Source organism: Panthera uncia, assembly GCF_023721935.1.
Source record: "Panthera uncia isolate 11264 chromosome B3 unlocalized genomic scaffold, Puncia_PCG_1.0 HiC_scaffold_1, whole genome shotgun sequence".
Taxonomy (NCBI): Eukaryota; Metazoa; Chordata; class Mammalia; order Carnivora; family Felidae; genus Panthera; species Panthera uncia.
In genome coordinates, this window is record NW_026057582.1 from 39,007,382 (window position 1) to 39,020,206 (window position 12,825).

The 12,825-nt window shown below is 39.9% G+C and overlaps 1 protein-coding gene and 1 pseudogene across 1 annotated transcript; both read left to right on the forward strand.

Moving 5' to 3' along the window:
- Nucleotides 1–3,525: 3,525 nt before the first annotated feature.
- On the forward strand, nt 3,526–3,886 carry LOC125908744 (60S acidic ribosomal protein P1-like; annotated as a pseudogene).
- A 7,644-nt stretch (nt 3,887–11,530) lies between these two features.
- LOC125908743 (interferon-induced transmembrane protein 3-like) lies at nt 11,531–12,124 on the forward strand. The gene has a single exon (XM_049611536.1). The coding sequence runs from the start codon at nt 11,574–11,576 to the stop codon at nt 12,012–12,014; it is 441 nt and encodes a 146-aa protein (XP_049467493.1). The 5' UTR covers nt 11,531–11,573; the 3' UTR covers nt 12,015–12,124.
- The last annotated feature ends 701 nt before the right edge of the window (nt 12,125–12,825 follow it).

Here is a 12,825-nt window from a genome sequence, read left to right on the forward strand (position 1 = left end):
AGGCAGTCAGAAGAATGGCAAATGGATGAAACGAACTTGGTGGGTGGATTAGAATCCTGTCAAGGAATATTCAAAATCACACCCAGCTTATTAAGGTTACTAGTAGGAGAACTTGCCCCTCGATGCCATGGTTTGGCACCACCAACCACTGTGATTGAAATGCCTGGATTATAGCTCACTCTGTCGTGTTGCTGATACTGGATAAGCCGGGACCAAGACTTGGCTATGCATCCTATGGTGTGGTCACCTTGGCTCAAAGCTGAGTAGTTCTGGCTTACACCAGTCATGGTTCTTCATTAAATTTTAGTTCCTTACCCGCCTCCCTTGAGAAGGATGTAATTCTATGACCATTAAGGTATCATATTTTTGTCAGAAAGATAAAAGGTCATCTTAACCTACAGGATGGGTTGGGGAGAAAAGGCACTTGCTTGTTCATGTGTGTGTTTGGGTCTGGAAGGAGAAACTTGGAGAGATGGCTGTTTTCTGATGATGGTTCTTATATTCTCTCCATAAAAGAAAGTAATTTCCTATTTCCAGAAGTGTTATTTTACTCTCAGAATTACCCTGGTTTAGTCATTCAAAAGCATTGCCTCCTCTAGACTGAGCACTCAAGTTCTGGAGTCAGAAAGACCTGAGTTCAAATTCTGACTCTGCCACATACTGTCTGTGTGACTCTGAACAAATACCTACTTCTATAACATAATAAACATTATAATATATATTAATTCAATCTATAACAATGCGTCAGAAATAATTATATAGTATGTATAATAATATTATGTAACATTGTATCTTTTTATGACATAATAATAGTAGTGATCATAGCAGCAGCAGCAGCAGCAGCACTAGTATTAGTAATGACATACTTAGGATTTACTCTTACAAGGCTAAGAGTAAACATGGATTCTTTTATTTAATTTTCACAGCCCTAAAAAATAGCTTATACTTTTTTTTTCTCTCATTTTACAATGAGGAGATGAAGCTAATGTGGGTTACGTAATTTGCTTCTAAACTTTCTTTTCCTTTCCTACAAAGTGGAGATAATTGTGCTACCTGCCTCACAGACTTGCTGTAGAGGTTACATTGCTTTATGTGGCAGGTTTTTGATTGTGTGATACATAGTAAGTGTGTGGTGAGTTGCATTGTTAGGTCGTATTTGTCTACCTGATCTTGTACGGCCAACAAGACTTTACTGCACTTCCCCTTACATTAATAAAGTACTAGAGTAGTTGATTTTGCTTATTGATTTTGCTTATTCAGGAAGAGATGATATGGATTCATAATCATAATTACCACATGTGACCCAAGGGTACATATATCCTAAGCATAGTCTATGATCATGCTGATCCCATCCCTTTTGCAAAACAATTCCTGGGCCTTCATGAACATGATTTGGCAACCATTGGCACTGTTGTTATATGAGAATATTTAGCAAGGAATATCTTTTTGTTTTATGTTTTTCCCTGCTTAATTCATTCTTATTCAAAATGGTTTGGGCTTGTTTTTTAATATTCAAAGTGACATATGGTTCGTTAATTCTATTGCAAATATTGCTAAATTATGCAAGGGATAACAGAAATATCTTAGACCAAATTACCATAGACAGGGTGGCTTAAGTAACAAGAGTTATTTCTCACAGTTCTGTAGGTTGGAAGGCTGTGATCAGGATGCCAACATGGTCAAGTTCTTGGTGAGTTCCATATTTCAGTTCTCCAAAGGGCTGTCTTCTTGCTGTGTTCTCACTTGGCAGACAGAGCAGAAAGCTAGCTCTTATGTGTGTTTATAAGAAGCTAGCCTCTTCTTCTTATAAAGGAACTAATCCCATTCATGAGAGCACTACTCTTTTTTTTTTTTTTTTTTTTAAGATTTTATTTTGAAGTAATCTCAACACCCAATGTGGGGTGTGAACTCACAATGCTGAAATCAAAAGTTGCCCGCTCCACTGACTAGCCAGCCAGGTGACCTGAGAGCTCTACTTTTGTAACCTAATTACCTCCCAAAGGCCCCACCACTACATACTATCATATTGGGGCATTAGAATTTAACAGATGAATATTGGGGGATACAAACATTCAGTTCATAATGTCCACAAAGCTATATTTTCAGTGTGGAATTTTTCCAGTCTCGGATTACTTTACACACAAAAAGCCACATAAATTGCTTCCTGCTTATATGCAATGTCAAAACTTCATTTAAGAAGACACTAGGAGTGAAATTCATGGTCTTTTATTAAGAAGCCATCTGTCTACTATTTATTTACTGAGCTGTAATGAACAATCTTTTGTGAACAAAGATTTCTCTGCCAGTGGGAAAGCTCCCTGTAGCCTTGGATGTGAGTGCCACCTGCTGGATGCTGCACACAAAAACTTTCCTGTACCTCAACCCAAGAATGGCTGATCATTATCTGGGAAAATGCCCAGGTAACACCCCTTTGATTTTAGGTCACAAGGACAGCTGTAATGCCTAATGAGTAATGTAATCTTTGGGTAAGAGCGCAGATTTTATAAGAAAAACACACTCAGGAAAAAAACCCAGTGCAAAAATATTCCACTGAGCTATTGTTTATAAGCTTGCCAGTGCCAAGAATATAGTAAATAGTTCTCTGTTTATATTATGAGCTCACTGAGTTTTATACATTGGTGACATAGGCAGTTGGTGGGTGGCTTTTTACCTTAAGGAGGCCGTACCTATATCTTGCAGAAGGGTAGGAAATTAGGGACCCCTTGGCTATGACCATGAGTTGGCTTCAATACCAAATATGTAATCTCATCAATTTTAGTTTTGGTGCCAAATTCCCTGTTTGGGGCTTAGGGAAAAAGTGTTTCTTTGCATCACTCTAATGGACTCTGTGACTTATGGACTCAGTAGCCTGGGGCTTATATTAGCATTGGGACAATTTGTAATTTCCATTGAGGGCAAGAAGGTAGAAATGGCTCTTTAAGAGAAATAAATACACACCTTGGTCTATCAAGAGCTTTGTGAAGTTTCTTCCAGTTTGGTCCTTGGGAAGGACATGAAAATTGCATAGCATTGTTTTCATGCTAGTTACCTAGGAGAAGGTAGGGGGAAAGAGGCCCTTGGAAAGGGACAATCATCTACCCTCCTTGTTTTTGTTTTTTTTTTTAATTTTTTAACGTTTATTCATTTTTGAGAGACAGAGAGAGACAGAGTGTGAATGGGGGAAGGGCAGTGACACAGAATCCAAAGCAGACTCCAGGCTCTGAGCCGTCAGCACAGAGCCCGACATGGGGCTTGAACTCACAGACCAGGGGGATCATGACCGGACCTGAAGTCAGATGTTTAACCGACTGAGCTACCTAGGTGCCCCTCCTGGGGTTATTTTGAATCACTTTTGCAGAAATTTAAAATTTTTAATCATTTTTGCAGAAAGTTTAAAGTTGGGCCTTTTCTCAGCTGCTGCTAAGGTGCTCTGTCCTTCCGAGGAAGCTAAGGCTGCTTTGGGGTGAGGCCCTCACTTCATTCAGCGACTAGCACTGTGCCAGCTCAGCACAGTGGCCTCTGTCCATGGCCTCGGTCTAGGAATTCACCTGCATCTGCTCAGCCCTCATCCAGCATGATGATGAGGTGACAGTCATGGAGGATAAGATCAATGCCCTCATTCAAGCAGCAGGTATAAATGTTGAACCTTTCTGACTAAGCTTGTTTGCAAAGGCCCTGGTCAATGTCAACATCGGGTGCCTCATTGCAATGTAAGGGCTGGTGGATCTGCCCCAGCAGGAGGACCTGCTTCTTCCACCACTGCTGCTCCAGCTGAGGAGAAGAAAGTAGAAGCAAAGAAAGAAGAATCTGAGGAGTCTGATGATGACATGGGCTTTGGTCTTTTTAGTTAAACCTCCTCTGTAACCTGTTCAATAAAAAGCTCTTAAAAAAAAAAGTTGGTCCCTAGGTTATAACTGACCCAAGGATTGTCTTTAGTATGTTCTTGACATGATGAGACCAGTTATCTGCTTTTAGAATTTTATAGAAGCTGGTGGCATGTATTTCTCCTGCCCTGGCTCCCTTTTCCTAGCGCTGGAAAAACATCATGCATAATTCACAAGAGTCTTTTGGGCTAAAACAAAAATTCTCTTCCTTTGTTCCAAAGTTGGTTAATGGATTTTTGTGGCTAAAATTTTTAAACCTACAAAATAGGATTCAGATTTGGAAGGGGCTCAAGGCAGAGTGAGCTTTTTATTTTTATTTCTGGTTATGTGCAGCTCAGGACTATAACACCATGGTGCTGGAATTCAGATTTTATGGAAAAATGATGGGTGCTTGACAAGATTCTATATTGAGGGGCACCTGGGTGGCTCAGTCGGTTAAGTGTCTGACTCTTGATTTCAGCTCAGTTCTTGATCTCAGGGGCATGAGTTCAAGTTCTGCATTGGGGTCTGTGTTGGGCATGAAGCCTACTTAAAATTTTTTCTAAAAAATGAAGAATCTATATTGTGGACGTTGACTAGCCTTTTTTTTAAGAAGGGATAACATGAGTGGGGTAGAGGGACTGAAGGAGAGAGAATCCTAAGCAGGCTCCACAATTAGCATAGAGCCCAATGTGGGGCTCAATCCCACGACCCTGGGATCATGACCCAAGTCAAAACCAAGAGTCAGACACTTAACCAACTGAGCCACCCACGTGCCTCTAGACTTATTTTTGCAATATATATGAATGCAGAATCATGTTGAACACCTGAAACTAATATGTTATGTGTCAAATATACCTTAATAAAAAAAGAATCTATATTGTATGAGATTACATGATATTTAGCACGCTTGTCTGTACCTACATCAATGCCAAGCCAGAACACAGAATGGAGATGTTACTTCTTATACCTACAATGGTACAATCAGCTCATGAGATTGACATATGTTGACTTTGCTAATGATTGCATGTTCAGATTTTTGGCTTCTCAGGACCCTTCAGGATAATATACCAGTTACATGTTTCTTGTACTCTTATTCTGGGACATATATCAATTTTTGGGCTTCTGTCCTCTAGCAACTCTATCCCATAATATGCAACCCCCAGAAATTTTTTCAAATGTGACTTTCAAATTGAATTGTTGTTATAGTTGGTCTAATAGTACTATCATGTAGATTTGCATCATATCTTAGAAATTTCCTCATTTTACACTAAATGGATTTTAGCATTTTCTGCTTTTTCATAATTGGGTTCTCCAAAAATGTTGCTGGGCAGAAATTTCATTCTGAGCTTCTGTGGAACAGAAGAGAAATTAAAGATTTACACAGTCATATGCTATAGAAGTCATCAGATTTTGCAAAAAGATTTTGAAACAAGACAGGAATGGAAGTGCAAAACTCAGTGGGTCTTAGTGTTTCATCACAAAGTTTTGTGGTAAAACCAAGATGAAACCACAAGTTTCACTGTTAGCCAGACCAGCACTGGAAGAATGATCGATTTCAAGGTTAGCCAAGGTCAGGCGGAAACTTGGCTTGTTTTATTCATATGTTCAAACCCCAGACCTACTGAATTTTGTATGATTTGGGGTTTCCAAAACAGAAAGCATTTTGGGGCCCAGTCCAAAGCTGAGGCCTACAGACTAAGGGTAAAGAAAGTTGTTCTGTCTTGGTTTGCACTTTAGCGCAATTACTAGCTAATTACTACCCAATTACTAGCTGAACCTTATTTACTTAAACTGTTCTTTGGAAGTTTAAAAAACCAAAGTATGTATTTTCTCCCTATCTTCTGTCTAATAAGAATACCAGGATTCTTCTCCCAGAGTCTCCAGATGTTTCTACAGGCCACAAGAAGATTTATTTCTTGAAAGATTTCATGGCTGCACTTACCAGCACTCATAGACTGCATTCTATTCTTCAGCTCAATATTTGGATAATTCTCTAGGGGTAAAAATAGCAAGGTTGCCTACTCTTAAAGAGTCTGGCCCAACCCAATAATTTGAAAAAAATCATGTACTTTCAGAATAAGAATTCAAAGAAAAGAACAGAAAAGAAAAGAAAAGAAAAAAAAAAAGTCAAGCTCAGAGCCTCAGACGTGTCCCCCATTACAGTGGGGAAAATGTGACACATGAAAGACAACCTGTGGCAGCCCAAGTTCTGATTAGGGCATCATCAGTGAGGAATATGAGGCTGGGAGTGACTCCAATTATGCCAGGACCAAATCTACTAGGAGGTGGCAAATCCATCAGGTCAATTGGACATGCTTTTGGCTTCACATTATGGAAAATCCTTCTACAAGGTTTCAGTCTTACAGGGTGTTATTTGTTGAGACTGGTTGGTGGTTCACTGATGCCATCAGGAACCTAGACTTTTTTCTTCTTTCCATTCCACATTCTTATTATGGTAACCTTAGGATCTTAAGATGGCTGCTGTGGTTCCAGACATCATTCATGTTTGTATTCCATTCAGGCAGAAGGAAAAAAGGAGCTAAGGCTTAGGGGCAAAGTGGTGAAAAGGCCCATTTTATGCAGAAAACAAGAACTTATCCAGAAGAACATATTTTCACATGTGCTGACTGGGTCATCCAGTCAACAATATCTACCTTAACTAACTGAAGACAGGTGGTCAACAATAAGAGGATACCCTGTAACTGCACAAAAGAGCAGATGTGAAATACTCTGGCTAAGGCAGAGCTCATCTACAAACCAGACCCATGGAGTAATTAGCTGTAGAGAGCCTTGCAGCTAAACTTTGGACGACTCTGAAAGAGAAGGTTCTTTGTGAAAGTTCATGGAGAAGTCCAGGGAAGGTAGTATCAGATGATCATAAAGGGATTGTGTAAACTACAATAATTGGACATGGGATGGTTAAAATGTAATGTTATGAGCTATTATTGACCATTAAAGTTTCCAGAATGATCAAACCAGCTAAACCCACATCTTTCAGGGTCTTAAGGAAGACTTGCTTCCTTCCTTCCTTCCCCCACCCGCTTCTCTTTCTTTACATTTTTCTTTTTTTCTATTCATATTTTTAAGTTTTTAATCATGAAAAATCTCAGCATACAGAAAAAGAGAAAGAATAATACCTCACAACTCCCCCATTAAGTTTCAATAAATTATTTACATGCTTTGCCTTATCTTTCATTCTATATACAAAACCATTAAATACATGTTAATAGGTATATACACACATGTATATATATATATAAATTCCTATATACACATATACATATACACATACACATATCTATCTATCTATCTATCTATCTATCTAGATATCTATCTCTGAGCTATTTAAGTAGGTTGTAGACACTTTACCCCTAAATACTTTTTAAAAATTTATTATTATTATTATTTTTTAATGTTTATTTATTTTTGAGAGAGAGACAGAGCATGAGCAGGGGAGGGGCAGAGAGAAAGGGAGACACAGAATCTGAATCAGGCTCCAGGCTCCGAGGTGTCAGCACAGAGCCTGGTGCCAAGCTCGAACTCACGAACCGTGAGATCATGACCTGAGCTGAAATCAAGAGTCAGACACTTAACCAACTGAGCCACCCAGGCACCCCTGTACATCACTTTCTAAACCACCTTGTTTTAAGGATTAGGTTTTTAAGCTGTCTGAAGGACAAGCAAAATTGTTTTGTTTTCATTCTTCTTGAATTTTCCTTTGTTACATGTATTTTTCCCTGGTTACCTCACTGTGTCTGCTTTTGCTACTGTTGATTTTATCACACCTCCACTGTCACAGGCAGCATGTTTTCAGCCTGCTGGGCTAAAAGTGGTGGAAAAGGTTTCCTCACTGGCACTGACTCTCTCTGGTTTCTTTTTAGGGCCAATATACTCTTGTTTTAATTATTCTATTTCTCCTGACATTCAAAATCTCCTCTCTTTTTAATTAGCTTAAACCAACCTCAGGCCTTTATTGATGGGAGAGAGTTTTCAAAAGCAATATGCAGAGGGTTTGCTTGCCAGAAAGGTTAGCCAGCAAGCACCTACCTCTTGTACAAGGCCATATGTTCTCTAAGGAATAGGAGTTCATTAACAGACTTTGTTGTCTGAGAGTTTCTTTTTTATTCTTTCCTCTCTTTCAGACTTAGAAGGATGTCTAAAGTGTTTATTATTAGCCTAAACTGAGAGCAAGTGAATGTTCTTATCATTCAAAAACAAATACACCTGTCTGGCAACAGGAACTCTGCCTGGCTTTATGAACCAGGAAAATCAACACTGTATTCTGAGCTCAGCCAGTAAATCTAAGGGGCCTGTAAAGTCATGTTGGAGAAGGGGCTCTTTGTGGAAGGATCTAAACTTCCACAGGCTCAAGAATTCTCACTGGAAGACCAGACTTGCTAGTCATTTGTCTGCACAGACTCTGTATCCTACTTATGTGTCCTATACTACTAAATATAAAATAAAAGAACTCTGAAGGTTGGGAACACACTGAAAAATTGGTAGGGAAGAAATCTAAGGGATAAAGAACCAATATCCTGTGACTGCTGTCAGATTGGCACTTCTTCCTGATATCTCCTAAGGGCCCCCTTCACTACTTTCCTTTTTGCTAAAAATGAAGCTAGTTTAGTTCCAAAAGTTAGCCATTGTCCTGATTTCCCTCTCCTAGAATTAAAAATGAAATTTAAAAGCAACTTTACTTTTCAAAAGGAAAAGGGTGTCTCGACACTGCCCAAATGCACAAAGCTAAAACACCCAATATTCATTTAGTTATTTGACTACTCTTTGAGTAACTGTGGATTTTAAGGACAAATAAAGGTGCAGTATATGAGAACTTGCTCTCCAGAAACTTATGATCTAATGGGGATATAAGATGCATCACACCCACACCAGATCCACACTCTCTAATCCTTAGCATCAAGGATGTTTTCATATTGGAGACAGTTTCAGTGTCCTGCTGGCCCTGACCCTTTCTCTCTGTAATTTTAAGCCTTCTTAGATTGGACTCAATGGAATTAAAACAAAACGAAACAGCTTTAGAGTCACCTGAATAGGTGCAGGTAGTGCTGTCTCCTTTTACCTTAGCTGTTTGGATATAATTAGATGGTTTATCTCTGAGGGGAGAGATTTCTACATCAAATGTAGGAGTTTGAGTGAGTTGTAAAGGAAAATATTTTTGACGAAATAAAAATGTTCAGGATCTGTTTCAAGAAATGATCCCAAATTAGGGAGCAATTGAACACATAGCTATTACTACTAATGAATGTGTTCAACCAAATTTAGAAGTCGTATTTGTCATACTTTCAAACCTAAGATAGCCTGTGAGACAATGTATGTTTTGAAATGAGCAGAATGGTGTTCAAATTCTGCTCCACCATTTTCTATCTGTATAGCTTTAGACAAATAACTTAAAAGTCTAAGCCTCTACTTTTACCTCTGCAAAATGGTTATTACCAACATTCACTCTTCACAATGGTGTGAAGATTGAGACAATATGTGCAAAAGCTTTTAACTCGGTGCCTGCCCCCCGTCCCCACCCCGCCAGTGCTAATTCTGTCCTTGTCTTTTCCTACACTTCTCTTTGGAGGATTATGCCTGTATTTTATTTTAGTTCATCCTTTTTTATTTTTTTTCCTGTTCTTGGCTTTTCTCATTGTTTTTGTTCTTATTTTTTCTGGCTGATCTTGTCTTTTTGGTTTCCCTCTCTCTCCTCTCTGTGGATGTTTGTTTTGCCTGTGTTTATTTTTCCATCGTGAACTTTCCTTGAGTTCCTTTCTCATTTGCCTTTTTGCAGGCGTCTTTTGTTTTACCTGGGGCTCTAGCCCTTTGCACATTGATGTCAACACTGACTGCTGATTTTGGACTTTGCTGAGGAAAGGGGGGTGGAAGGTGTGGGAAAACCGCTCTTATGGGGCCTAGAGAAAGGATATTGGGATGTTGAAGCAGTTAGTTACTTGGCTATACATATTTTGCAGACATACACTTCAGTTCCTGGCCAGAAGTCTGACGCTTTTTCCCGCAGATCTTCAGAATTTTTGAATCTGCCCTGATTTCACTCCCTTTCTCTTTCCTCCCTGTTTCTCTACCCGGTTGCAGTAGAGCTCAGCTTTCCCCTCCCCAACTTCCTGCTGTCTTGCTTTCTCTGAAACATGTTTTACCTATTACTGCTCCTATCCAACATTTCACTTATGTGGAACACCCACTTGGAAGGGGAGTTGTTTTTGAAGAGGAGGAGGTCATTATTGATGATAGCAATAAGAGTAAGAGTTGCATATGAGGCACCAATGCTCATACAAGGCCAAAAACAAGACAGCAGGAACTCATGACCCTGTTCCATTGGGCACAGATTCTAATAGAATCCAGAGAGTCCAAAGGATAGAAACAAGCTAAGGGAGTGGTGGGTGGTGACAGGAAGGAGAAGCCAGAGAATATTTCTTGCATCTTAATTTCCACATTTATTCATCACCTATGCTGGGCCAACCAGTGTGCTAGGCTCTGGGTATCATTTGATGAACAATATACAGAAAAGTTTTGTCTTTAGTAGTGTTTGATAGTTCTAGTTGTGTTCTAAAGAGTTAGACTCTCCCCAAAATTCCTATCTAGTATTTTAAATTTGGACATAATTTTCTACCTTGAGAAACACCATGGAAGGGAACCTGTGGCTCCAGTGGCAGCAATAGATCTGGCAGTGCTTGGGGGCAATGGTTGGTGGCACACCACGATTACCCATTACATGTCCTTAAATATTTTTATTATGGAGTTTTAAGCAAATGTGGAGAGAATAGCAGAATGAATGTTTATGACCTACCACTCAGCTTTAATAATTATCAACATTTTTTGGATCTTGTTATAATTCTTCCCTCCTCTACTATTTTCCTGAAATAGTTTCATGCAAATTCCAGACATCATGTCATTTCACCTTTATCTTAGTCTGCATCTCAAGCAGGCAAGACTTTTTTTTTACATAGCCATGATGCCATTATCACATGTAACAAAACCAATAATAATGACATAATTTCCTCTACTATTCATTCCACATGCAAAATTTTCCCCAGTTATCTCAAAGATGCTTTTTTATGGTTGGTTTGTGTGCATGAAGATCAAAGCAAAGCCCACACATTACATTTAGTCATTCTGCCTTTTAAATCTCTTACTCTATAATAGGCTCCCTCCATTTCCCCCCATATCATTGCTTTTTGTAGAAATTTGATGTAATGGATGCTGTGGTGTGCTGCCTAGATCCCTTCCTCATGACCAGAGCACTCATCCCTGTAACTTCCAGACCCACAGCATGTATCTAATGACTACAGTATGGAGGTTCTTCAAACAATTAAAAATAGAACTACCCTATGATCTAGCAACTGCACTACTAAGAATTTATCCAAAGGATACAAAAATACTGATTCCAAGGGGCACATGCACCCCAATGTTTATAGCAGCACTATCAATAATAGCCAAATTATGGAAAGGGCCCAAATGTCCACTGACTGATGAATGGATAAAGAACACGTGGTATATATGTATACACACACACACACACACACACACACACACACACTGGAATACTATTCAGCAATGAAAAAGAATGAAATCTTGACATTTGCAACAACATGGATGGAACTAGAGTGTATTATGCTAAATGAAATGAGTCAATGAGAGAAAGACAGAAGCAGCCCCAGCATCCGGACCGCAACATCTCCGTCTCGCACCATGAACCGCAATGCTCAGCCCTTCCTTCCTGGCACCCACACTGGTGTCCCCCCAAGTTATGAGATACTCAAGGAGGAGCATGAGGTGGCGGTACTCGGGAGGCCCCAGAGCCCAGCTCCCATGGCCACCACCGTGATCAACATCCAGACTGAGACGTCCGTGCCCGACCACATCGTCTGGTCCCTGTTCAACACAATCTTCATGAACTGGTGCTGCCTGGGCTTCGTGGCCTTTGCCTACTCCGTGAAGTCTAGGGACCGGAAGATGGTGGGTGACGTGATCGGGGCCCAGACCTATGCCTCCACCGCCAAGTGCCTGAACATCTGGGCCCTGGTCTTGGGCCTCCTTCTCACCCTTACGTTCATCATTCTTTTCTTCACTGGCTCACTGGTGGTTTTCCAAGCAATTTCAGAAATGATGAAAGGTTATGGAGGGTACTAGCAGTCGTCCATGGCCTGAGGCCGTCACTCCTGTCACAGCATTTTGTGTACAGGTCAGTCTACAACTGAATTCAATAAAGCATGTGTGTGTGTGAAAAAAAAAATGAGAGAAAGACAAATACCATATGATTTCACTCATATGTAGAATTTAAGAAACAAAACAGATGAACAGAGGGAAAGGGAAGCAAAAATAAGACAAATACAGAGAGGGAGGCAAACCATAAGAGACTCTTAAATACAGAGAACAAACAGGGTTGCTGGAGGGGAAGTGGGTAGGGGGATAGGTTGAATGGGTGATGGGCATTAAGGAGGTCACTTGTTGGGATGAGCGCTGGGTGTCATGAAAGAGATGAATCACTGAGTTCTACTCCTGAAGCCAAGACTACACTGTATGTAAATGAACTTGAATTTAAATAAATGAATAAATAAAAATTGTTTAGAGAGTAGAAAGGCCTGACTCTCTTGCTTCAGTTTAGGGCAACTCTGAAGGACTATCTCAACTCCAGAGTTTCCTGTGGGACTAAGACCTCAGTTGTGACTATATCACAGATCAATTTCTTCCTCTGCCTGAACTTTTTCCCCTCACTCCCTTCAGGTATGTTCCTGAGGCTACTCCCGGTAAAATGCCTTGCACGAATCACCATGTCAGAGTCTATTTCCTAGGAAACCTAACCTAGACAGCTGATACTATGAACACTCTAATCAAGCAGAGTGTAAAATGGGATTTTAGAACTGGATCACCTGCCTATCAGCTGGCAATACAAACACCATTACTGGTGGTAGATGAATACTGATAACATTCATATGGTGTA